Below are 27,128 nucleotides of genomic sequence, written 5' to 3'. Positions count from 1 at the left end.
GGCCTCAGGATCTCCTCCTGTGAGTCACCTCAGGTCTGTCATTTCTACTCGGTGACTGCTGCATCTTCTTTTTTGTGAGAGGTGGGGGTTCTTTAAAAAGATACTGGGGAGTGTTTTACCTGTTTTTACTTGGTTTTCAGTTACCTTGATTGTTTGGCTCTTTTAAAAAAAGCAGTTATCCAATGATGCACTTTGTAAATATGCCTGCTGTGAAAGGGTTTTTTATACAGTATAAATGTGCAAAAAGTACTTAAGCATGTTTTTATGTTTTTTTTAGCTTTCCTCTGTCCTGAATAAATATTTAAATTATAATGTTCCTCACTTCATTTTTGGAATTTGACATAACTGCACTTTGGTCAGCGTACAACTGCTTTTCCGGGTTTTAGGTCGATCTCTGAAGCCTTGTCTACACATACATGAGTATTTTAAAAAATGTAGCTTTCTATGCGTTCTGGCCTTTTTGACCACACGCGCAAACAGTGTTTTGTCACTGAAAATAGAGATTTTGTAAATGTATAAGGTTTTCAGTGTAGATTGGGGAAAACGGAGATTTTGGCTTTTAACGTCAGATTGTCCAGCTTGTTTTGCGTCAGAGCGTACGCCCTTCACTGTTTACATTAGCTCTGTTTTAGCCTAGCAGAGCTGGTAATAAGGCTTCTGATTGGCCAACATGGCTTTAGTTATCGCCCCCTGCTGGTTTGGCATGCTCTTGACACCATGTTTTAGCGTTTTTCATGTGGAGGAGGAAAAAGACCGTTTTTAAAAATGCCTGTGTGTGTGTGTGAACATGAAGATGTACCAGCTTGGGCATTTGGGGTGAAGGTTTCGTCAGTGATGTGGTGTTGGTTGCTCTTGGTTTCCAGCTGCAGGTCCTGGCTCTGACCTTCACCCTCACAACTGATGCTGGTCTCAGCTTTTCCCATCTCTCTTGTGGGGGTAGGCTGTGTTTTCAGCACTCAAACAAACCGCTGTCATGTGAAATTGTGAAATTTTTACATTTTTCTTTTGAACGCACAAATTAGCTCGGAGTCCAGGAGAAAGGCTTTAATATATAATTATGTGGACAGATGTCAGGGTGTAATGGCAGCGTCGAAGCACTTAAGGGAGTCTCCCCTGCAGCTTTTTCCACGGAGCTTAGAAGCCACACCACTGGACTCGTGTACAAAGGTTTTTACGCAGTCATCTGATTTGACATGGAGTCTGGTGCATGCAGAGTCGTGGGACAAAGCGAGCTGGATGCCAGTTTCTCTTGAACTCCGACACTATCGGCTGTCATGAGATCACACTAATACAATGCAGAGCTCGGCAGTGAAAGGTTGTCACATAGTAACAATAGGAGAGGTGCTCCTTTTGAGTTGTTTTGGAGCTCGTGGTAGAGAAATGCACCAGTGACGTGATTCCCCTGCTGCCTCCATTGAGGTGAAATGCTGAGGACAGGTGGACCTGCCAGTCCGTCCCCCGAAGAACCAGAACCTCATCGGTGACTGGAAAGCTTCACGCTGGCCCAGCTACTTGCTGTGGCCATTTTTGTGTTTCTGGGAAGTGTTAGGGTGCCAAGTGATCCCCAGAATGCGATCCGGTCTGCCTGCTGCTTTGCTGGGCTCCTGGTAGTGCTGTTTTCTCCCAGGTTTTTGGGTTACTGGAGCATTTGATCTCCTGTATGTGCTGGAGTGCAGATGGAAACCCTGTTGATGGCCTTCTAAAGTATGGAGAGCACCTTGATGTTTCTGCATTTTCAGTACCGTCTCTGGTCCTTTTGAAGTCCACCACCGTCCCTTTGACACACAATGTACAAATAAAATCTTATCAGTTCGCTACCCCCCCCCAAGCTCAAGCAATGGGGGGAGAACTCTGGCTATACAATCCATACCTAACGGGAGGTAATAAGTTCCCTTGTCCTAGAGTGTGGGGGCAGGGGGGCAGCTGTCCCCCAGCATTAGTGAGTCCCTCCTCCTTAGGTGAGGTCTACCAGAAGCAAAGCTCGATCAGGAGGTCCCTGTCCGATGTCCAGCCTGCTCCAGCTGTTCGTTCTGATCGTGTCCACGTGAACGGTCCCAGGTGGGCCTTGCCCCCAGTCAGCTGGCTTCACTACGTGGTGCCCAGTGACTCCTGAGACTCCAGCTCACTGGAGAGAATCCGCTGTCTGTTGTCGCTTTGGGCCGGACTGGGTTGGAAAACCAACCTAGGAGAGGGAGAGAGAGACGGGTTGAAGCAGCCGCTCACTGGACCTCTCAAGGGGACATGGGCCCCTGGTACAAGAAAGGCGGGTGCCTGCAGTGAACCAGCTGCGAAAGCACGTCAGCGGCTGCACTGCCACGCCGAATGCGGATCCTCGCCTCCCAGCACGCCCCTGGAGGATTACAGTAACGTCCACAATGGGCTGACATATGGCTTTCTGTTCAAACCTTGTGTATTGCCGCGTTTCATAATAGAGTCTTCTGTTTGAACAAGGAGGGCAAGAACAAGAGGTGGGATTATCGGCCTTTCCTGACAGAGCGCGGCATCGTCAGTCTACGCCTGGGGACGGTGCATGGTTAACCGGAGCGCTTAACACAGGACGGCCAAGGTTAGACGCACAATAAGGCTGTACTATTTACAAAAATGGGGCACCATGGCAACGATACAGGTAACAGAGAGAAGGGCTCTTTGGAGGATGTAAACACTGGCAAGCTCTCATTAGATCAGATGCTGTACTCAGTCCAAGTGCTGGGCTGTTTCACCATTGTTTGTGCCCCGTGCCTCTCCCACATACCAGGACCATCGCATGTGTTTCTGGGAGCCAGATCATCTTCCCACCAGCTGCCAGCCGAGGTGCGAGCTGGCGGACTGTCTGCCCTGCCCCTTCTCTGATCTTCTCTTTGGTCCTGCATGGATAAATGGACCACAGCCTGACAAACTGGACAGAAAGCGGCAATGGGGGCTTCCGTCTCCCTGGTTGAACGCCCCTAAAATGCAGAAAGGGACCGAGAGAGATGCTGCAGGCCTCCTTAACCGACTCCAATAAACGGAAAACCTCTCACGCCACCCCACTGTTTTCTAGTGTCATCGGGTCATGCTAAAGCCAGACGTTTATCAGACCACAGTAAGCAACAGCCAAAGGGAAGGCTTTTTAGTGCCGGTCCGAAAGCCCTTCTACAGCCCAGGAATGTAGCTCAGATGCTTTGTGAACACCCTTCCTGTCAGGCCTCCAAGGAGACCACCAGGGTCCTCAATTAAGCCATCTGCAGAAGGAGGAGGAAAGCAAACATACGCAGCGGTTTCCACAGAACAAAATTAACTTTGGTAAGGGAACCCTTTCGCTGTCAAAACACAGGCCTTCACCAGTGTCAGTCCTGGTATTTTCCTTAGCTTTTATGGGATTCTTAGATGAGTGACAACTCTGGATCTCTAAGAAGTTCATGGGGATTTGGCTAAATAACTTTGTCTCTATATCATCTATACAGTGTGTAGTTTCATGGCACTGTCTGTAAAAACTGTTGAATACACAGCAATGTGTAACACCTAATGAGACTAATGAAAACCAATCTTAAAATGACTGAGGGAAAAGGACCAGAGAGACCACAGTTTAGCACAGAGGACGAGATGAGGGTCGTCAGCGGACAATCTTTTATAGCAGGGTGACGAATGTGTGCTAGAGAGGACCCGACTTCATTCCTGGGGCCTCAAATTCACCATGGTAACAGGAACGGCAAGAAGACTTAAGGAACTGGCCCTATGGCGCCAAAGGGATTCGGCTGTTGTACCTTTCAACGAGTTTTCAAGCATTATGATATCCAGCTGTAAAAACAGGCTAAACACGAGACTGCTCCTTTGGATGAAGCACCTAAATATCAATAACAAAGACTCTGCCTGGCACTCATAATGACATCTATCAGTGTTCAGAATCTGTACGTTATCACAAAGATATAAATCAACCAAATTAGCATCAGCTGTGCAATCCCCACAGGCTGTGCCTGAATCCTGGACTGCGATCGTCGTTCATGCACTCTTGAGAGCGGCATGCCATACCCAGTTACAATATACAATATTACAATATAAGGCTTATGAACTTTAAAAGATGTTTAAAAAAAAAAAAACAAGTGACTTAAGAGTGAACAACAGACACAAACAACTGCATGAGCTGGTCCCTAAATATAAATAATAATAATAAATTCTACTTGTACTTATACTTCACATATGAATGACTGCTAGGACAACCCTAAACCTTTAGTACCTGGTAAAAACAATGCCGCATTTTCCCAGAGTGCTTCACTTTCAGCTCGGTCCGAGAGCTACAGCTGAACCCCCCCCCCACCCATCAAATTATTGCTGTAACTTAACAAGGAATCGAACGGGAAATAGGGCAGCACCAGGTAATAGGATTGTACCCTGGTCCAACCCCATCCATATAGTCGGCATCATGGAAATATTTTGTCTGGAACAAGAGTTAATCAAAATTTGTCCATACGATTTGGAAACAGTTAAAAGATTTTTTTTGTTCCCAAAAAGAAGAGAGATATCTCTATAAAGATGAGGGGCTTCAATCGTCCAAAACAAATGAACAAGTTATTCCAACTGTCCTGGAAAAATAAACATATCTTTGCATTTCTGCTATAAAAACAAAATCAAAATGTTCTAGCACATTAATCCGACAATGAATATGATTGAAAAAGTAATAAAGAAACGCCCCTCCATGACTTGCCACCTTAGCGTGGCGACAGAGTTTGCGTGTTCCAGTGATCCTTGGAGTTACGTTGTCTGGAGTAATTGCCCCTGGCAATGTCTTAGATGGCAAATAAGTCTTAGGTGAGCGGTCAGACTAAGGGCGATTCAAATACCATTTATGGAACCCAACATCAAGGAGCCAGAAACTTTGCCTGGAAAAGGGCCACCGGGGTCTTGTCCTGGGGCCTGGCCTGGTGGGGGGCGGGGGTGCTCATCGGTGGGCTCCTGGTGGTCAGGCCTTCACCCATGTGGCCCAGCCGTGCACAGCCCAAATGAGCGAAATGGAACTGTTCTCCAGTGGGGCCAGCACCTGAAGGAGGAGCCATAAGGATCCGATGCATTTTGGGTTCGATCAGCAGAGGCCTTGGCGGACCGATCCCTGGCTACCAAAAGTAGCTTAAGAGGAGGGGAATGGAGCCTGCGCTAGTGCATCTGGTGATAGGCGCCAGGCAGGTGTTGGTTTTCTCATAGCCCCCTGGTACGTTGGGGTTTACCCCAGCTAACGAGGGTCGTCTCCCTTTGACTTTGAGTCCGGGGACGGGTCCTGACTGTTGTCTGTGCCGAACACCAGCTCAGATTATCTAGCTTTCTTGGAGAACTTGGATGGAGTGCTGAAAGGTGCCCCCACTGGGGACTCCATTGTTCTGCTGGCAGATATTAACACTCACTTGGGTAAAGACGGTGGGACCTGGAATGGTGTGAATAGTAGGTATGGCCTCTCCCATCTGAAGCTGGGCAGTGACACTGGACTTCTGTGCGAACCACAGTTTGTCCACACGCAACACAACACAACTTTGTTCAAGCATAAGGGTGTTCATGAGCGCACCTGGCACCAGAGCATCCCAGACTGCAGAATGACGATCAATTTTAATATCATTCCACCGGATCTGTGACCATGTGTTTTAGACACTCGGCTGAAGAGTGGCATTAGGCTGTCAAATGATCACCACCTGGTAGAGAATTGGATCAGATGGTGGAGGAAAAATGCCAGACAAACCTAACTGACCCAAACGTATTGTCAGGGTATTCTGGATGCATCTGGCAGAAGCCCATTTCAGGGGATTGTCTACAGCAGAAGTTCCACATCTCCATTGCTGAGGCAGCTATGCAGAGCTGTGGTGGCAAGGTTGTTAGGGTCCTGTCCAGACAGCAACTCCCAAACCTGGTGGTGGAACAGGAGTAAAGGAAGCCATAACCCTGAAGTAAGAGGCCTTCAGAGTTTGGTTAGCTGGTCGAGTTTGGTTAGCTGGTCGAGTTTGGTTAGCTGGTCGAGTTTGGTTAGCTGGTCGAGTTTGGTTGGGACTCAGGAAGCAGCTGACAGTTTCCGGCAGGTTAAGTGGAACGTGGCTTTGGCAGTTATGGAAACAAACACTCGGCTGTGGGAGGAGTTCAGTAATGCTATAGAAAATGATTTGCACTCGGCCGGTAAGAGATTCTGGCAAACTGTCAGATGAGGGGGAAATAGGGCTTTGCCATGATGTTTACAGCAGGAATGGAGTGTTGTTGACCTCAACTGGGGGAATAGTTTGGCAGTGGAAGGAATATTTTGAGGGCTTTCTGAATCCCACTGACACACTTTCCATGGAGGAAGTAGAGTTGGAGGAAGAGCTGTGCGTCAGTAGGACAAAGGTCGCCGAGGTAGTCAAAAATTTCTTCAGTAGTTCTGCGGATGGGTGAGATTCCTGAAGGCTCTTGATGCTGTTAGGTTGTCTTCAATGATAGGTCTCTTGGACACTGCATGGACGTTGGGAACAGTGCCTCTGGATTGGAAGACTGGGGTGGTCCCAATTTTTAAGAAAGGGGATCAGAGAATGTGTTTCAAACTCAAGGGGATCACACTCCTCAAGCTCCCTGGAAAGGTCTATGCTAGGGTACTGTAGAAGAGCATCCATCCTTTGGTCAAACCTCCGATCTGGATGAACAATACAGATTCTGTACCAGCCATGGAACACTGGACCTTACAAGAATATTGAAGGATTCATGGGAGTTTGTCCAAACAGTCCACATGTGTTTTGTTGGTTTTTCGTAAAGGCATACGGCTGTGTTCCTCGGGGGCTCCCGTAGAAGACGCTTTGAGGATATGGGGTGCCAGGCCTGCTGCTTTGGGGCATTAGGCGCCTGTATTGCGGGAGCAGGAGTTTGATTCGAATTTTCGGAAGTCAGACTCCTCTCAGAGGGAAGGAAGAAGCATTACTACTATTACCAATGGCAAATTCTGTCATGCATAAACCAAGATCACAGGTCATGCATTTTTATCAGTCCCTTTGTTGTTCCTTACGTCTGCAGTGATACGGATCTACACTGCAGTGAATTTTGGGGACGTGCCAGTTAGAGATATTTCCCCTTATGGGCATATGATAACATCTGGCGATTAAGAAAATCACTTTAGTATGATTCTGTTGGAGATGCTCGCGATCAAAGGGTACAACAGCAGGCTCACTCCTGGGCTTAGTTCCTGGAGCCTTTGGTGTAATTACCCATGAAAGATGTTGTCTTACTTCCTGCAGGCCTGTCTATAGTCGTGCTAAATCGGACCAGGTTGCCATGTCGACAGCACACACTCAGCTCTTTCTGAAGGACCAGCAAATTATGGCATTATTATTAATTGCTGGGCCACCTGGCCACATCCATTTTAATTATGTTTCTAAGGTGCACAGGCAAAGAGGGGGAGTCTTTGGCATGAAGGGAGGGGGCCACAGTGAGTCACCCGTCTCTGTAGCAGACATACTGCGAATTCCACAGGTCTCTCACAGCTTTCCGGAGCCCGGGTTCTTGCCAAGGGGCTCCAAACCCTTTCACCCAGGCGTTGACCCCGAGTTCTGTTCCATTGCACAGCCATGCAAAGACCTGCAGAATTAGAGAAATTTACATTCAATCCGTATTTCTGAGACAGAACCTATAAACACGCTATAGAAGACGCCGTTAATCGGCAGTGAGCTTCACGCTGAGCACCTCACTCAGTAAGGACTTCTGGCAGCATTGCCGCAAGGTACCCTAATGCTTACTAATTAATTGAAGAAAATAGGTAGAGGCAGAGTCTGCGGTCTAACTGCAAATTGGACTGAGGACTGAAAAGGTTACAGGCTTGGGGTTGAATTCTGTTCATAATCTGCTTGCATAGCTGTATCGATGGGCCCTCTGTGTTAGCACTTACCACCGTGGGCCTGACTCAGACCCACACCAACCTTGCCCATCTCCACCTCATCCTGCCCCCACTATGCTATGTCACTATGCTATGTCACTATGCTATGTCACTTTCCACACAAAGGCTGCGGCCATCTCAAGCTAGTTCTCCTGTCTGCCAATACGACTTGAACACGCAAACATCTCCGCAGGCGTGCTATTCCCAGCTGAAACTACGAACCCGTACATTCTGTACGGCTATATTAGGACTCCCCCCGCATAACATCAGCCGGGTGGCTGTATTTATTAAGGTCACACTTCAAGGCCATTTCCAGAGTGACACAATACAGCCCCACTCTCAGAGTCAGCCATCTTTCCTCCAGTATCTTGTGGATAACGGACGTATCTCCATTCGGCTTTGTTTACTTTGTCTGAAGAGCAAAGCGATTTCAGAATAAATGATCTTCATGCTCATTGGTCCTCTGACCTCATAGTAATGAAAGCGTCACCCTGCTCGCACCATAAAATTCAATACAATACAATGCAATGCAATATTAATGCATTATTAATTATTATTTTCCAGCTACACATAGAAGTGGAAACATCTGAGTTATATCATACACCAAATTATTTTACTAAGTTGTACTGTGTGATTTGTCAACTGGATTCCGTCCTGTCAACAAATTCAAACTGAACAGATTCAGCATATTGTCTGAATAGGAAATATTTAATGACTTATCAGTATATTTTTTAATGGACACTTAAAGGGTCAAAAGTGTCAACTGAGAGATATTTGATCCTTTAACATGTTATTGTACGTCTTTCCCAGTCAGAGGCATCTTCAACAAAAATCAAATTCCACATTCTTTAATCGAAGGTTTTCTCATCTTTATCTTATCGAAACTGAGAAGCGGCTAACGTCTGAGCCGCAGGAGGAGTGCCAGCAGCGAAACAATGCAGATTAGCGCAGATTAGCAGGACGACGCTAAAGGCCAGATTTAAAAACAGATTACAAACATGTTGTGGGCCGGTACTTTGAGAGCTCTCATGAGTAGTGAATGAGACAAAATCCCTCGTCCTCCACTGTGGAATTGGCTACTCATCCAATGCCGTCGTGCCCTTTTGTGTCTTTAGCCGTGGCGATGCTGACTTTGACTACCGACAGTCTAAATATTGACAATATTGACCAAAATTGATACATCGGACCAATGACAATAGCTTCACTTTTTACCAATATTTGCCGATACCGATATATTACCGATATGTTGTACATCTCTACATGAAGGACACACACAGTGAGAGTAGAAAGAGGTACTAGCTGTTTACTCGGCACACACTGTTCTCTTCACAGATTACTGATACAAATTTGAGCACAACTATTTCTGAGCAGAAATGCTAGTGGACGACTTTCTTACTCTGAGAAAACTATGGCCAGTTCTGTGTATGATTCATGCAGCACAGGGTAGCAATTTGTGTCAATTCTCTCCTTTTCTGTGTTCTTTCACTCCAGATATCACACTGTCTCCCGCCTTGGGTTCCCTCCTTACCCAAAGAGACAGGTCTATTCTGCTTTTTAACTGGAGATTACAGATAAAAGAATTAGGTGGATTTTCAGGTGATGATTGACAGGTAGATTGACAGAACTCAATCCAGCCACAAACACATTAGAAGAGCCGAATCAACACTTACATTTGCGCTGGTAATTTCTTGCTTTTCCATGTATTTCTCCCTGGAATGGACACTCATTTTTCCAGCCTGCACCTCTTTCACCATCCTTACCAGGAATGTGGGGCAGATGAAACTGTTCAGTTACAGGATTCACTCCAGACACTAACAAGTGAATCTGAATCTAACCCAGGGCAGCAGGAAAGGGGTCATGTTTGTACACTGGCAACCAGGGCATTAAAAAACAATTTTCAAGTTGCCTTTCAACATCTGTTTGCCATTTGCAAGCCATCGGTTGGCTTAGTGCCTCTATGAAGGGCTGTAAAACTGAGAAGAACAAGCAGGGAGTTGCTCTCTCTGCCTTTCTGACCAGCCGAAAATGCCACACAACTTCTGACTGCCATTCTCTGCCATTCTCCAGATGACAGCCCTATCCCGAACACCCATTTACGCGCCAAAAACACACTGGTGAAATTTCTCTACAACCCATATGCTGATGATTCATTCACACATAATCAGAAATTAATCATGTTTCTAAATATGCATCTGATTTTTCTTGGAACTGCAAGAGAGTTGGGGAGCGTGTAGGCGACTCCGAGGCTAGTTCGGCTAAATAAAGGTAAAATCAGGCAAAATCTAGCCCTTTGGTCCTCCCTCCCGCCAGGCAGAGGTCTTGTGTAAGAGCTGTGTGCTGATTTGTGCCTTTGCTCTTATAAAGCTTTGCTTGTATTTTCTTCAGCTTCAGCGAGATGTTGGCATGGCTTTCCTGGTGAGCTACTAGACCTCTAAGATCAATCTTTGACACCGACCCACTCTTAGATGCCAGATACAAACAGCAGAACCACAGGGACCAGACTGAAGAAAAAAAAAACACAGGAAAACTGCTCATCATATCTGGAAGGAGATCTGTAGGCTGCAGAGAAACTAAGAAAGAAATCAAGCATTTATCTGGGAGCGTGAAAATTCATCCGATGGCCGTAACGTGCGAAGGGGGCACCGGTGGCAGCGGCAGAGGACTGCTTCATGCCACCTTAACTGAAATAGCTAACCATCCCCTTGAATGTGGATTGGACCTGAAAGTTCTAAAATGTCAAGTGCACACCTACTGTGGCTCTCCCTTAGTAACTGTAGCCATGGCGATTAGCAATCACAGAAAGAGAGCGTTTTTATGGAGCTGCTCATCTATGCACTGAAGGGCTTTTACATGGTATTTCTTTTAATATTAAGTAAACCGGTGATATACATAGATCAGCCGTTCTCAACCTACGTGTCACAACTCAAATTTCAAGTTCTGAAAGGGTCGCGAGGCAGAGTTGGAAATGTAAGTATTTTAAACTCCTATTTCCCAGCCCCAATCCTAGAATTAACCTATGTGAAAGGGTCTTGGGTCTGCACATGCTTAGCACAAAACCAGTTAACACGCAACCATTCCAAGAAGCCAATCCACAGATGGTTCATTTGAAATTCACTGGCACATCCAATCAGATTTGTGCGACAGGCATCGATTGGTGTAAATCGCAGAGCACACTGCGTGCTTGATCATAGTGTTAATTTAAACCTATACTTGACATAGGGTCACGACTGAGCTGGCAGGGTATAAATTGGGTCGCGGTGCAAAAAAGGTTGAGAACCACTGATACGGATCACCACACCCACGCCGCACTGCTCACATACCATTCACCTGTAATCATAATGGATTATGGTGCCTTCCTTTGATATTCTGCTGTCACTCTGCAAAAGACATGTGATTTACCACACTGCAGATCAAGACATTTCCCTTTACAGGCATCCCAAGGGCCACTCCCGACGTCAGCAAACCCTTTCAGTCAAATTCACTAATGGCTGCATCCTCACTGACAACCACTTCAATAAGTCATCACAGGCTATTGCAGCCAAGACGTTAGCCGCATGCTGCACCGCAGCAGCTGAGGGAAACTTGCAATGCGATTATTATTAACTGCGCTTGATCTGCAGGTAGCTTCTCGTCTTCCCGATCTCTCAGCAAAACAGTCACCGACCACACGGTTACTCTGTACGGCTGTACTAACACCAGCAGCTGGACAGTTTCCCAGGCAACAGGAATAATATCCCTTCAAATTCAGATTATGTAGGAAAAGGATATTGGCCAGAAAGTTGGTGCTGCAACACATTTGTCCAAAACATGAGGAACTAAACATTAATCTACTGGATATTTTCACCTGAGGTGAGTTTTTGGGGTGTTGTAGTACTCGCCCCAGCCTTTGTGTGGCGCCCTACGTTGTAGTAACATTCGGTATGTAGTTTGACAATGTGCATAGACACAGGTCAGTGGAGCATCTGGGGAGGTCATGAGAAATGTGTGACATCTCAATTACTGCTTTGTTCCACATCTGAAGGCCGCTTATACATGAAAGTGTTCAGTACTTAGCTCAGCACGGTCCAAACTACGACCCGAAAACACATGACCCCACCAGCCAGGCACCAAACTTGCCTAGGAATGAGCTACCTGGTCTGACATCATGGGTCAAGTAATGGATTTCTGAACACTCAGCTTTTGGAAGGACACCGTTGCCATTACGTTTAATGAAGACTTGCTTAAAGATCCAGGTCCAGAAAGTTCTGGAAGAGCCTGTGTTCGAGGCTGCTTGGTGTCTCTTGTTTGCTCCCGCCTCTGTCCAGGCGGTTGCTCTCTCACCTTCTTGCAGAAAACTGCAGACCTTCGAGGTGAGCTGTGAAATGGACCCACATAAGCTGCCCAATGACACCAGTAAAGTGACGTGTGACTGCTTTCATATCATTCACTCTGGAAGGACCGGGCTCTGAAAATACATCCTGGTATTTCTGAGCCAGCCCCCCCTAGGAGCCCATAAGCATGATTGGGGGGGGGGGGGATCTCAACTGCAAAGTTAAACCAGCAGAAGGGAAAGGTCATCTCCAGTCTCCAGAAGACCCCCCAGGTACCAGTAAGATTTACTGTGTGTGAATCTAATGTGAATTTCTGTTGTTTTATTCCATCTATAGTCATCAGCTGCTTTTTAGTAGTAAGCTCTTGTAACTGTAATAAATGTTACCATGGAGGGGGGGGGCTGATTGTATTAGACTGAGCTTCTGTTCAGGTCACCCAGCCGTGAGTGGAGAGGAACGAGAACAGACACATAAATGAGCCGTATGGCAAGAAGGATATACGTTAGGGGCCCGGTTCTGGTGGTTCTATGTGAATTAGACACCCAGATAACTGTATGATACACAGGCATGCCTGGGCCCAGATAGACCCAGAGGCTATACGACTCCTCCACACAGCCGGATCGGCGAGCGGGTGCTGGGAGATGGAGTGGGCACAAACAGGCGGCACACCGATCCCCCTCAGACCCAATAGATATGCGGCGGAGGACCTGGAGAGAGACGGAGAAGCAGCCAGGGGCTGCAGCTGCTTTGAGCTCCCAACTTTCAGCTCCAGCGTGAAGGCAGCTAAAGCCTAGTTCATGCTTCACCTTTCAGTGTTACGCTTTTGGGCTGCGGATGCCCGCGGCCGATGCATGCATGCATGCAGCAGTGATATTCCATCAGAGCAAGAAGGGGGCAGGTGTGTTGCGACAAACTGAAACACAAGCAGCGAAGTGAAATTGATAAAACTCATTAGTCAAGGCCTGGGCGGAACTATGGTAAGGTGTACCACAGTATGAAATCCTTACGGCAAAATACCTAATCGGTTATCTTGCACAAGCACGGTCGATGCACACTGACATGCACAGATTCCGCTAGACATGAAAATCTGGCCTACACACTGGCCTACGACAGCAGCCGTCTGCAGCCAATCTCTGATGATGAAATTTACGTCACGTTCCCTCATCCACAACCAAAAGCGTACGTGGAAAAGTAATGCATGAAAACCCTTAATGAGACAACAGGGTTCGAGGTTACGATGGGCCGGCCATTTACACGTGTATATCCCAAGGGTGAAGAGGCTCCTCAGCTAAACAGATGCAGCTAATGTTCACCTGCACGAATCAGTAAAACGTAACACGGGGTTTCAGAAGTGGCTTTTAACAGCATTTATGTAGCTGAATGAGCAATGGTCAGTAATGCCCTCATCCTCCACCAACTAGCAGCCCACTGGGAGCCAATGACTAGCATGCATAATGCTTACTAGATATCGGATGTGTTTGTTTTGGATTTTGCGCATACGTGTATGTATTGACCTTATCTTGGACAACGTACGCCATGCTGTCATTATGCGCTGCTTTGTAAAAGTAGCTCTCATTGTAAACACCGCTGGAGATCCCTGTCCTTTAGCATCCACATCCATCTCAGTCACCCTACCTCAACTTGTCAACATATGACAGAAAACACATCCATTCATCCATTTTCCAAACTGCTTATCCTACTGGGTCGCGGGGGGTCCGGAGCCTATTCCAGAAGCAATGGGCACGAGGCAGGGAACAACCCAGGATGGGGGGCCAGCCCATTGCAGGGCACACTCACACACCATTCACTCACACATGCACACCTATGGCCAATTTAGCAACTTCAATTAGCCTGAACATGTTTTTGGACTGTGGGGGGAAACCGGAGTACCCGGAGGAAACCCCACGACGACATGGAGAGAACATGCAAACTCCACACACATGTGACCCAGGCGGAGACTCGAACCCGGGTCCCAGAGGTGTGAGGCAACAGTGCTAACCACTGCACCACCATGATGCCCCCACAGAAGACATAGTCAATCCAAATAACGACTTCAGTCCAGAAATCAACGGTCCGTGTCTCGCTCGAGCAGAAAGGACTAAACTTTGGGGGCAGGTGCTTGAGTGAGGGCTGTTGCCTCAGCTACAGATTGCTCGCTGGCACTCAATGTCCAGACAGGAAATGTCCGAACCCGGCGCCCCACCTGTAAGCCAACTCCTAATTAAATGACGGCTTGAAAACAAACAGAAGCGGTCAGGTGACCGATGAACACAGCCAACAGCGCAACCCCCTCAGACAGAATAAGGTCGGCCATGTTTATTTCGGGTACGTTACACTCTTCCGCCCCCTACCTTGTAATTTTTCTTGAAGTGCTATCTGGCCTGACTCAGTGTCCCGTCGAGTTTAGGTAATCAGATCACGGGCGGAAAAGGGGGGCGGGGGGGCATCTGTTTAGTGTTTCAGACACGTTCAGATACACAGACCTTAGCCAGGCTGATATCATTCACTCGTCTTGCATTACCCCTGGTAATGACTTAAGCAGCGAACACAGACTCCGGTGGGCAGCAGGGAAGCGTAAGCAGGACAGCGTAAGAGCCCAGGCGTGACGCTGCAGTAGGTGAGAATCGGGGAGAAAGGCGCCAAAACGAAAGTCACGCCAGATGCTGCAGACCAGAAATCCGTTTCCAGTACACGAGAGAACAGCAGCTCCGAGGGCGGGCTGTGAATTTACGCCAATGAGCGGCGATTAGTGGGATGAAGCTCTGCCTCTCCTGTCATAGAAACAGGAGCCTTTTACGTGTAATAAATCGTGGAAAGATTCAAAACGGACACACACAACCCTTAATGCTTCCTAGGGCTGCACAGGGGTGGTAAATTTCCATTCCATGGGAAGTTAAGCTGGGGAAGTTGGAAACTTTCCATGGGAATTACTGGTAATATATGGGAAGTAACATATAAATCCCATAATTATGACCCGTTGCCATGAAATGAGTCTTAAGTCGCACTGGTAGAACTGCACCCATAAGACTCATTTCGTGGTAAATGGGTCACAATTTTGCAACCCTAATGCTACCCATAATACAATACTAGTACCACAAGGATGATCCTGTGGGTGGATGATACGTCTCAGGTTACACCACACGTACCTGCTCACAGCCACACCCACCGCCACATCTCCTGTGAGCTGCGATTATGACATCATCAGCACCAGGCATGCAGCTGTCTCACAGTTCAGGATCATCTCGCGTCTAGTGCCCTGCAGGTTCTGACCACACTGCTCCTCCTTACGGCCTGTTGTCAATTTCTTCACGTTTGGCATTTTGGCACACCACTAGCTGTCATGGAAGCGTAAAGATCATTGCTGAAGAAGCCCTCTCACATTTCCACAAACCGCTCACATAACATAAAAAAAAAAAAAAAAAAATCAGTTCACACAGATGTCTTCCAGCTCATTACTCAGTGCTGGTTATCACACATTTCTATCTTCTCCAGGACGTAATGAAAGGGGCTTCTGAAGAAGGAGGAGGGGTATCTGAATCAAAGCCCAGCTTTGCGTGACACAGTGCCGGAAGCTAACGTTAGCGTTTAATGAAATGTGCATGGCGGGAGGGGGGGGGGGGTGAAAACGTTTATTTTTTTAAACATGCAGGAAAACCTTCTGCCAGCCCAGTCGCTCTCATCGGCACGATCAGACCACAGCCTGTGCACCTTTTTATCCATTTCTACATTTTTTTCATACCGTACATGTTTGTCAAATCAGCCAGACCAAGTCGTCCGCGAGCCAAAGGCAAATTCCTGCACTCAGGCCAGCCAAGCAGAGCAACATTCAAATGTACTGTCACCTTATGACACCGTCAAATGACACCCTGATCATACGCCAAAGTAAACACAGGGAGTATGCAGTCCAAACAGGGAACCCCAAAAAATCCTGATGGAAATATAAATTGCGGGGAAACATAACGGGAGCAGACGCCTTGTGTTTGGGGTGAGAGCGATCAGCCCCTACAGGCAGCAGACAGTAACCCTGCAATCTCAAGCACGTTTCCTCCTTCTGCCGTAGGGTCTTACCTGAGTGCGATGGATGTCCCGTTGACGGAGGCGGGGTACTGCCGCGAGGGTCCAAAGCTGCCCTGCCGGACGTAGCGCTCATCGCCACAGCAGAGGATGACGAGGAAGGCGCGACGGAAGGCACGGTTCAGAAAGGCGTACAGGAAGGGGTTGAGGCCCGAGTTGATATAGCCCAGCCAGAGCCAGGCGGTCCACACCTGCCAGGGCACACTGTAGTGGATGAAGGGGTCCACCACATTGGTGAGGAAGAAGGGCGCCCAGCACAGACAGAAGCAGCCCATGATGACGGCCAGCGTCTTGGCCGCCTTGGTCTCCACCTTGATGCGGCTGGTGCCCTGCTGGTCGGACCCTGCCTGCTGCTCGGGGGCAGAGCCGGCCCGGTGCAGCGTGCCGATGTGCCGGGCGTGCGCCATGGCCGTCACGTAGATGCGCTGATAGGCCAGTGCCATGAGCCCCAGAGGCACGTAGAAGGCGACGGCGGAGCAGACCAGCGCGTACGGCCCGTTCACCAGGAAGATGCAGTATGTCTCGTTGACGGCCAGGCTGAGCTCCCGCTCCTTGATCTGGGGGGGGGGGGGGGGGGGGGGTGGGGACAAGGAGTGGAGCACACACATCCAAAATTACGGTTAGGGACCTTCCGGAGGCTGATCACCACAGAAAAAGTGCCCTATTCAACGTGCCAGGCTTCGGATTATTAATTGTACGCTTACGTACAATGTCCTCTATGCCGATGGTATTCCAGCTTTGCATTATGGGAAGAAAAGAGATGAAGGAGGGGATGATCCAGCACCCTCCCAGCATCAGAGCCACCCTGATGGGCGTCATCTTGTTCCTGTATACCAGGGGCTGACAGCAGATGGCGTAGTATCTGTGGTGCGATATGATTAATCAATTAACTCAATCTATGAATGGTTTAAACAGTCAGCCATCAAAATAATTTCGCAGCAGGAATTAAAATCAGGGGGTAACCACTTCATCCCAGGCAACAGAGGCTGGGGTGCATCCTGGAGGGGGTGCCGGTCCATAGTAGGGCACAGTCACACACACACACACACACACACACACACACACACACACACTAGGAGAGCATGCGAACTACAAACAGACATAGCAGAAATGGGATTCAGCTCCACAACCCTGGGCATATAAGGCCAAAGTGCCACCCTATAACATCTGCATGCATGTTTTGCAATTAATAACTTACATTACACAAATAAATACACAAAACGAAGCCTAAATTCCAGTTAGATGTCCAACAGGGATATTCTGTCATTCTGCTTGTCATTCCTCCTGTCACTCCGCTTATATCCGTCCGCTTTGACCAGGATAATCTCTAAACAGCCAAGTGCCTTAACTCCCCCAACAACCACCACAAATGGAGAAAAATGCATCACACATGCAGCACCATCTGCCCATCTGAGACAGCATCAGGTGATGCATACACCACGCAGTCGGCAGAGATGGGATTAGCCCTATTCCACACGCAACAAAAAAGAAACTTAAAAATCAGATTGTGTAAAAATCAACATGGTTTCCTAGGACTGGCGGATATTTCAAAAGGCAGTGGTTGCATTTTAACACTGATTATCCCACCCAGGGTGGACCCTGGCCCTGTGCCCTGCGCTGCCTGGGACAGACTTCTGCACCCCCGTGACCCTGACCAGGATAAATGCTTAGAAGATGGATGGATGGATGGATGGATGAATGGATGGATAATCCCACTTTCACCTTCTCTGGCAGAATGAAGGAAACTCAACCAAAATAAATTCTCTGATTAATCTGGTGCTGGTATTTATGAAACTGATGGTAAAAGAGAGGTCTGACAAATGGCGGTGTGCGGAGTGACCACCCGCACCTCTGAACAGTAACAGGAAACCGGAACAATAGCTCAGTGGGTTTCACAGTTGGGGGGGGGGGGGCGCACATCAGCCTCCAGCGGTGACGTTGTGTAACACGTTAAATGTCTTTGGGATCCCATCTGTGTAATGAGCTGAGCAGATGTGCAGTCGCTCCAGCTTCATTATGTGAGATTTAACTGAAAAACTCATGAAGTAAATCCCGTCTGCAGTGAATGACGAACGGGGACTTTCGGGCACCATTAAAACTCCATCCCAATTGCCGAGTGAGAAATATCGTTAAAACTGTTATTAAACCCCTTTATGCAAATAAATAGTGACGGGACCTTCCGAGCTGCTTCGCTGAGCTTCAGAATCAGTCTGAAAATACATAAGCGCCATAAAGTATCACAGCGTACAAGGTTATTACGACGTGAAATCACACCGATAGTACCAAGCCAGAGATGGAAAAGCAAAACAAAGCTACGAAATACCAAACTCTATGCTTTTACTGCAATATAACGGCATGTTCCCTCTATTACTACATGCTTACATGCGTGTATCTATGGCTGCAGTGTCTGGTGTGGTTGCCATAGCGATGCAAAGTGGCCAGATAATGCCTCCACAGGAGGTGTAAGCTTCCAGAGAGCGGACAGCTTCCGCACACTGCTTCTGGGCATCGTCCGTATCCCTTACAGTTGTCATCCGCGAGGCAGATTTACATCACATCTGCATAAAATCTTTGCCCATCAGCTGACTTTAAATGTGCAGCATTAATTAATTCAATATCAAAAACATTCACTCGTAGGGTGAATCGCTGTGTTGGCGTTAGCGTGTGCGAGTGAGTTTGCTCTCACCTGTCCAGTGCTATGCAGCACAGATGAAGGATGGAGGCAGTGGTCAGCAGGACGTCCAGCGAGGTTCTGATCAGGCAGCAGGTCTTACCATAACTCCAGCTACCCGTGGTCAACTCGATGGCCGCAAACGGCATCACCACTAGCGCCACCAACAGGTCGGCGAATGCCAGCGACACTATGAAGTAGTTGGTCTTCTTTTTCCTACAAGCACAGCCAGAGATAGTCCAGTGAAGGCAGAACCGAGACGCTTCAGGGAGCGTGATGACCGTGCAGCACCTGCTTGATATGGAGGTGGGTGGGGTCTCATGGCAGGTCACTATAAGACTTTTAGTTTTCCTTCTTTAACTTCACAATGTAAGTTATGAACATCACAGCGTCACAGCGCTGGAGCTCCATTTTAGCCCCAGGTGACTGCCTGGCCCCTTGGGGCTATAGTGCCTGCACAGGAACTGTGCCATGGATCCCCCAACGCTCGGACACCAAGTCTCTAGACAGACCGAATCGCCAGAGGGCTTCAAGCAGCCCATAAATATTTACGGACCAGGAATCCGGCCTGGTCGACTAAGGAGTGAGAGCTGGGAAGATGGAAATCCGAGGTTTCTCTGGCCGGTGGCGGACAGGGGCGGCCCGCAGCACAACGCCACGACACCGGAGGCCAAACACAGCAATTTTGTGCACAAAGGGAAAAAAATGACACAAAAGAGACATTGTAATGTTAAGCAACTGACAAAAACAACTGGCAAACCTCTTCATGTTTCCGTGTAGACTGTATAAAAAGTATTAATTATCTGGCTAAAGAAAGTTTGATTGTTGTATTATGCACATAACATATTAACCTGTATAAAGAAGCATATTACATGTGTAATTTTTATAAACCACCCAGAAAATGAATAAGCTCAGCTGACAGATAGGGCTCCCATATCCGAACGCTATATAACAAAATTCATCTAATTCTTCCGGTCCAATGGATGCGAGCAGATGTTTTCTATTCCTTTCCCACGACAGCACTGACCTCGCCGAATAATCATTTGTTTTGCTAGTGAAAGACCACCAGTCTGACACTGACAAGAAACCATCCCTGCAGGACGGGAACCATTCAGTACCGGGCAGGAGGTGACACCTCTGAACCAGCCAGGACCTTGTGCTTGGGGGGTGGGAAGTGTGCAGAGAATTGGGGGTCATTTGAAAACATATTTTATTTGTCCTGGGTCAGAGAACATGTCACCTGAGACAGGAACAGGCATATGCAGAGTGAAGAAATGAAAAATAAAATGTAATGTATCCATCCATCCATCCTGCAACCGATAATTCTGGTCAGGGTAGTGGGGTATAATATAATAGTGATATATTGCATTATATAGTGATTGTCAAAACAGTCCCAAAGGACAGTGTACACCAACTTGTATTGCAATCAGCTCCCTAATTAAGTACGCCTGATTAGGCTTCTGTGCCATTCTATTACAAGCAAGAGTGGTACAGGCACAGCCATGTGAATATAATCTCAAATGTGTTACTTTAACTTCTGCTGGTTCATGTGAAATGACAGTATAAACTCCCCTATCACATATTCCGCTATTTAATTCGTCAACAGCATTCAACACACATAACCTAATAGAATAATTATGATTTACAATGTACAGAACATTAGGAGCCAAAAAACTGCATATTCAAAGTGCCGTGATATAAACAAACTTCCAAAAAAAAAAAAAAAAAAACTAAAGTCACAAAAAAAAAAAAAAAATCAACAATAATCAAGTGTACTGAGAGAACCCTCAGCTGGAGCAAAAATCAAAGAACAGCAGGCAGACCGCAGGGCGACCCTGGGAAGGACCTTCACAGCCTCACTCTGCAGAGAACCGCTTCAGCTGGAGCGTCTGCGTCAAACTTCAAAAACACCGGGGTGACGCGTGGGTCGCAGGAAGGCCTCACCTCAGCTGCCGGTCCTTGCAGAGAGCCACCATGACCAAGAGGTTGCCTAAGACAGTGAGGACGATGATGGCGGCCAGGAAGAGGGAGAGGACGATCTTCTCGGCGAGATGCAACGTGTGCCCCGTGTTTAGCGCACCAGTGACTGTCCTGTGGAAACATTTCTACTTGTGACAAGAGCTGGGCGAGAAGAGCAATCAGCCCGAGTGATGTACTCATTGCAACCCTCAGTCTAATTAACTAATAGCAGACAATGCTGGGAGGCACTTGGGTCGTTAAGCTGAAACCAGGCTCATCGGATTTCATCATCTCCCTGATTACAATAATGACAATTCCCCGTGTATCAAATTAAACAATGTAGCTTTTCCAAGACAGGCGGGACGGACAAAAGTTCCGTTAGAATTACGAGTGGATATTCAGCCCCTTACTTCTCTGTTGGGTCTGAATCTGCAGCCATCGCTGATCACCTGCATGGGGGTCCTCTGCGGAGCCTTCTCCAGGCGGGACGCCGTGGCCCTGCTGCAGACACAGGGAGAACGACCCCCACCGGCAGGGTCAGGCTGTGGGAAACCCCAACTGGAATCCAGGAACATTCCAGAAGCAATAAGCATGATAGTGTACATTATCATCTGTACTCTGAAGACAGCATTTTTGTTCTTACGTCGAGGGTCAAAAACCGATGCAGAAATCCGCATCTAGAGTATGCGCTGCTCTCTGACATTTAGCAGGACTTTGCCGTTTAAACAGCTCTATTTTAAACCGCTCCATTCCGATTAGCATGCTGAACTAATTCTGCAATTAGCCTGCTGCTAATGGTTTGAATAGTTTTCTGCCACAGATCTGTCAAAGGAATGTGTGTAAAGCCAGGCCGCTGCACAGAGCTTTTATTCACGACACGTTTGGGCGGCTCTTTGAAAATACGGGCCTCTAGTCTCTAAACTCTCACAATCTTCGCGGGCGCGCTGCCAAGCACGGAGGTAGCCGGCCTAGCTGTTCCGCCACGTCACGCGGCGCAGGTTCTCCCACGAGGCACAGTGCCACGGACGCCGCATACGAACGAGCGCTGATGGAAAGGTTGCTCCCGGTCCATAAATGGGGTCGACCACGGGATGACCATCAATCCCCACGGCACCATGGTCACCAAACAAAGGGACAGTGTCAACACATCCTATAAAGACAATAGTAACTAGGGGCACAGCGGTGTTTGTTTATATAGTGAGGCGTGTACAGCACTGCACAGCACTGCAGACTGCTCATCCAGTGTCCCTGTCACTGAGCCCCGTTTGTCATGCAAAGTGTCGACATGAGCACTTGTCTAGTGCTCCGGAGAGATAGAGAGCCTGAGCTGAGAGGTGCACACGCTGCCCCCCGCCCTATTCCAAACCCAGCACCACCCCCTACCCCAGCTCTACCTGGATTCTGCACTGTTTTACATGCTGCAGTGAAAATGGCGGTATGCCTCAGCCACTGAACAAAATGACTGTGAATGACCAGCAGTGTTGGGCGTTTCAAGTCCAGAAAGTACAAATCCAGACCAGGATTTTGTTTCTACCAACCAGCTGGGTATAAAGAGTCACATTCAGAGCGGACAGAACTGGCTGGTAGAAACAAAATCCTGGTCTGGATTTACAGTTTCAGGACCTGAAATGCCCAACACTGACACTGTCTCATAGGAAGCCAGATGTTTTGCCACAAGTTCTACATGACCTGAAAATCCACACGCCAACACACAGATGGGAAGGAACCTGATCTGAGAATCATCATTTACATTTCATTCGGTTCTGCTGAATCACAGCGCCGGTTCTGTTTAGTGTTGGTTCTTTTTAATGGGTCCTGAGATGATTTTCAGGGAGCTGAAAGCCCCCCAGTGACAGGTGTGCTGTCCGCCATGCTGCTTGGCACCGACGCTGCCTGATTCACCGCACTTCATGGCTCTTACACGCACGCTGAGCTTACAGCTAAGCTGGCCCCATTTACAGTAGGCCTGGGCGGTATCTAATTTTTCATACCATCGTACCTTCCAGACATTATTCCACAGTATATGGCATTTTGATGGTACTTTGAAAAGCAACATGGGGGGAATGTCAAGATACCATATTACTGTAATGCCACCCAAGCTTATCTTAAAGAGAAGATCTGCCCCCACAACCAACCAAATGCCACAGCTGTAAAACCCTTAAAAAAACCCTGTAAAAACTGTGTTTCCGATACACAATCATGAGATTAAAGTTGGGCTGAGATCTCCTGACAGATCTTTACCTTCTGTACTACGAGCCCAGCATGAACAAAAAGGTGACCCAGCTTTTTCTGTGCATGCACCTAATCTCTGGAATACTCTTATTTTGGAGATTAGATCCTCTCCTGCAGTCTCTCTTTTTAAATCACAATAACAATGCATCTTTATAGATTGGCCTTTTAGCGCTGATCATTGACAGTCTTATTTTCTTATTTAAGGTTGTATTGTATCACACCAATGCTATGTTTGTACTAATTTCGTACAGCACTCTGGAAAACTTTGATTGTTTAAAAGTGCTTTAGAAATAACATTTACATGAACTATCTCAATGTCCAATTTCCTTTTGGAGTCTCGACACAGGTTGCAAGGTTTCCTGACCACATCTGGCAATCCTTCACGATTTTAAAGGCAATTGATCATTAGAATCACGTTCGGAAACACAGAGAGACATTCCAACAGCGATGGTGGCCTGGAGGTCCGCTGTACAGAACGCTTATTGGGTCCCCAGTAAGGACTGTGCTTCCCTGAGGTTTACTTAAATAGCCTCCCATATGGCATGTTGCCAGTGATCATGCGTAAAACATCGATCTGCCCCCTCACACCTCCTGGATCACTGAATCCAGTGGGATCCAAGATGTTTAAGTGATTTTGCCATTAGCAGCCCTGAGGTTACACCCCCCCCCCACTTTAGTGGAGCATGTGTGCTGTTATGGACCTCACCAAAGCTGAGGGGGTTCTCCAGAGAAAATCCTGACACTGCATCATTCCTGAGATCCTAAACTCTCCTGGTGTCAGAGGTGATCTCGCTCACAGGCCTCTTTACGGTGTCACGACCAGAGAGGGTCAGCTCCAGAGGCGGGTGATTCCGGTCCAGAGAGCGCATATCCAAACCAGGATTTTGTTTCATCCAGCCAGTTGATTATAAAGAGTGACAGTCAGAGTACTCAGCTGGTTGGTTGAAACAAAATCTTGATCCGGACTTTTACTCTCTGGACCTGGATTATCCACCTCTGGTCAACTCCACCTGAAGTCTCAGACGCACCTCAACTTGCCCCCCCCCCCATTTAAAGGTTCTGACCCTTACCTACATCTCCAGCATTTAGCTCCTGGGCTCTTCAGCAGCTCTTTTTGGTCGGTCTACATTATTCAATTAAGTACCATCAGAGTTGGAGTTCCAAATGAAGCACATGGAGTTCCCATATCCGACCGACTCGACCGTGATGATGTTGGATAGCACAGCCAATAGGACACACAATCCCTCACCTGCTACCAAGTGGCCAATCTGTGATGATTAGTCTACGTTTATGAGGTAACTGCAGCCTCTGACATGTCGTGCTTCCTTCCTTACATCCGAGACACATCCTTCATGGTCCTCTCCAGGAAGTAATTCGATTGGAAAATAAGGGATAGAAGATCCGCCATTCCAAAAAGAGGAGACTATATGTGGCTGGTACCCCCGACCCACTCAGCTGCCACAGTGTCAACCAGGTCAGTGACCTGGTCTCTCTGAATTAAACTCGCCTTTCCACCAAGTCCACCAACTGGAAGGTCATCTGGGCCATCTTGTCTTCTTCAGCAATGTTTGAGGTGTCAGAGCACCAGACCGAGATGGAACCCAGACAGAAAGCCTTCCCAGTTCAGCATTAGTCTTTGGATTCCTTCCTCCACCTTCATGAAGAAAAAAAAATCACATCGACTAGCAGATTGCTAATTAAGCAGGAACAGATTAAGGGATGTAACTGTGCACCACTGGCCAAGCTGAGAACAGATCTTATTTTACATAAAGATTCTACATTAAACGACTCGCCGGCTTTTCCTAAATCACCAGCATCAATTATCTTTAGTTACTTCAGCTTGCTTGACCGCTCCGAGCAGACAGGAAGCCAGTGACCGGACCACTCTAAGCAGGAGTTCTCAGCATCCTATAGCAGGCTGCGTGCCACTAGATTTTTCACCACACGGCACTGACCTCTAGCCATTATTCGGATTTTTGTTTGATAAGAACGATGTTATTTTCAAGCTGCTGTCTCGGAGCGCTGTGAGACTCGGTGGGGATTACGAGTACTAGAGGGTTCCAGAATGTTCACGTTGACTGTCTCGACGTACAGTTTACTGCAGGGAGGCTCAGGTGACCCAACCGAATTCCCTCAGAGTGGGAGAGTGCGTCAAAGTTCAACCCCAAACACTGTTAGACGGCAAGAAGGTCACCACCTACCAGCTGAACTGTCCACTCCTACTAGGACCATCAGACACAAGATGACTCCTGGTCTCATGGTTAGGCAAGGAGATCCCAGTCAGACTCTTAAAGCATGTCAAGATGCACTATTTCTACCTGTACGTCACTCAGGAAGGGGGGCGTAGCTCAAGTGCTAATGCATGACCTAATATCCAGCACAATGTAAAACCTATCAGAACATACTGCAGTCGATGTGAATTACCATCCATTAAAAACACCTTAAGCAGCTATTTGCTGCCTATACAAATAGATGTGGGAAAGCATTCCTGATCGAACACATCACATTGATCACTCCCTTATCCAGCTATAATGTTTTGGTAGGCTGTACACATCCTTGCTAATATGCTCCGATTACACATGATAAGCTTATTTCCACTTAATGTTGACCATAACTGTCAAAAGCCTGTTTTAAAGTGCAGGGCAACCATTTAGGAGCCAAAGAATCATCGGAAAACCTGGGACTTGATTTTTTTTTTAAGAACCTCTCACTCGTAGGCTTGCCTTCTGCATACACGTAACACAAGGTCCTGCAGAACCTCCCAGAAGATTTGTTTGGATTCAAAATGAAAGAGAAGTTTCTGCGCAGTGGATCCGCGAGACACACACACACCCGACGATACCACAGTCACTCAATCTTCATAACACAAGGGGGAGTAAACCACCAGAAACAGCACTGGCCAGTACAACAAGCAGCAAACGCTCTGCCAAATGTGGAGGACCGAGTTCCCAAATTAGTATTTTTTGCAGTTTAAGTCCCCACGGTACAGTACACCTTCCAGTCTATCTGTGTGAAGTGATGTCGTTTTTACTATTTATAAAAGGCCATCAAATCAAGCCTGTGACTTTAGGTACCTGACCGTTCCTAACAGGTATCGGTTATATTATTCACGTCTGAAATCGGTGTGACACTATACGTGTCACGTAACTACTTCATCCACCCATCCTCCAAAATCGCTTATCCGTTTAAATTACTGCTATTTTACACTCATTGCGCAAAGCTACACATAGAGAAGTCGGGATCAAAACAGGAGAGCTGAAAGAGCTACCCCAGGTTTTATTTAAAGGGAATATGTCCGATACCTACACAGTAACCCCCAACGAAACATAGAAGGGCCGATAAACACGCTCAATGTCGAAAAGAATCGCTGTTTCCTAATGCTATTTGGCGTCATTAATAATTAACAGCACCGGCCAATAAAGACTATTTACTTTTTAAAAAACAAATCTAAAAATGTCTTTAAACTACAAAAATATTTGCTATCTACAACTTTTTAACTCTGAAATGGTCTGTGCCATCTGTGCGTCAAAACATTTTGAAAACATAAATGTAACGATTAAGACTGTTTATTAATTAGATACATATTATCATCCCACAGAGCGCATGCAGCTACACTGTCACTGTTCCAACTTAGGCTCCAAGTCACGCTGTTGGATCTCTGTGGACACTGGCTGCAAAGAGGGACGCGACGCTGTTCGCGCTGCCGGCGGTCATTTAAGCACCATCCTATGACCGTCTGCACGCTCATATTTACAGACAGCGTCCTTTTCCCCGACGCTTCACCTCTTTTCCAACTTGGAGGATCCACGCGATCGCCGGCCGCGAAGAGCGACATTCCGGAGCGCATCGGAATTCGAGGGCAACTTTGCTCACCTGCGGGTCGTGCGCCTCGGTCCTGCGGTTCGGGAGACGCGCCGCGCCGCTAAAGACTCTCATATTCCCGTGAAAGCCGGGCACAGCCTCCAAGCAGCCGGCCACTACGCGGGGGAGCCTGTGGAGCACACAGCCCGACCGACATGCTGCCCTACACGTCTCG

At 47.5% G+C, this 27,128-nt stretch overlaps 1 protein-coding gene across 3 annotated transcripts; it reads right to left on the bottom strand.

Annotated features, from left to right (window-relative positions):
* Window positions 1–81: 81 nt before the first annotated feature.
* Window positions 82–27,128, bottom strand: si:dkey-247m21.3 (5-hydroxytryptamine receptor 4). 3 transcript variants are annotated; one of them, XM_049021024.1, is made up of 7 exons: window positions 26,966–27,128; window positions 21,271–21,361; window positions 20,846–20,992; window positions 18,917–19,117; window positions 16,939–17,092; window positions 16,225–16,787; window positions 82–2,182 (listed from the first exon to the last, which is right to left on the bottom strand). In XM_049021024.1, exons 2-7 carry the CDS (start codon window positions 21,297–21,299, stop codon window positions 2,089–2,091), a joined length of 1,188 nt encoding a protein of 395 aa, XP_048876981.1. In that variant the 5' UTR covers window positions 21,300–21,361; window positions 26,966–27,128; the 3' UTR covers window positions 82–2,088. The 3 variants fall into 3 exon arrangements, with proteins under 3 accessions (XP_048876981.1, XP_048876980.1, XP_048876982.1); XM_049021023.1 differs by lacking the exon at window positions 26,966–27,128 and adding an exon at window positions 24,163–24,208; XM_049021025.1 differs by lacking the exons at window positions 82–2,182; window positions 26,966–27,128 and adding exons at window positions 5,550–7,551; window positions 24,163–24,208.

The sequence above is a fragment of the Brienomyrus brachyistius genome, chromosome 7 (genome assembly GCF_023856365.1).
Source record: "Brienomyrus brachyistius isolate T26 chromosome 7, BBRACH_0.4, whole genome shotgun sequence".
Classification (NCBI taxonomy): domain Eukaryota; kingdom Metazoa; phylum Chordata; class Actinopteri; order Osteoglossiformes; family Mormyridae; genus Brienomyrus; species Brienomyrus brachyistius.
Note: the sequence above shows the minus strand (reverse complement) of the source record. Positions and strands in the feature narration are given on the sequence as shown.

What these genes read in the sequence shown, in the direction of transcription:
- si:dkey-247m21.3 (XM_049021024.1), bottom strand. Translation starts at nt 21,299, where the DNA reads ATGGCTGCAGATTCAGACCCAACAGAGAA. An exon ending in TGCAAGGACCGGCAGCTGAG is followed by an intron (nt 19,118 to 20,845) that starts GTGAGGCCTTCC and finishes CTGTGCTTGTAG; the next exon opens with GAAAAAGAAGACCAACTACT. An exon ending in CCATCGGCATAGAGGACATT is followed by an intron (nt 16,788 to 16,938) that starts GTACGTAAGCGT and finishes CCCCCCCCCCAG; the next exon opens with ATCAAGGAGCGGGAGCTCAG.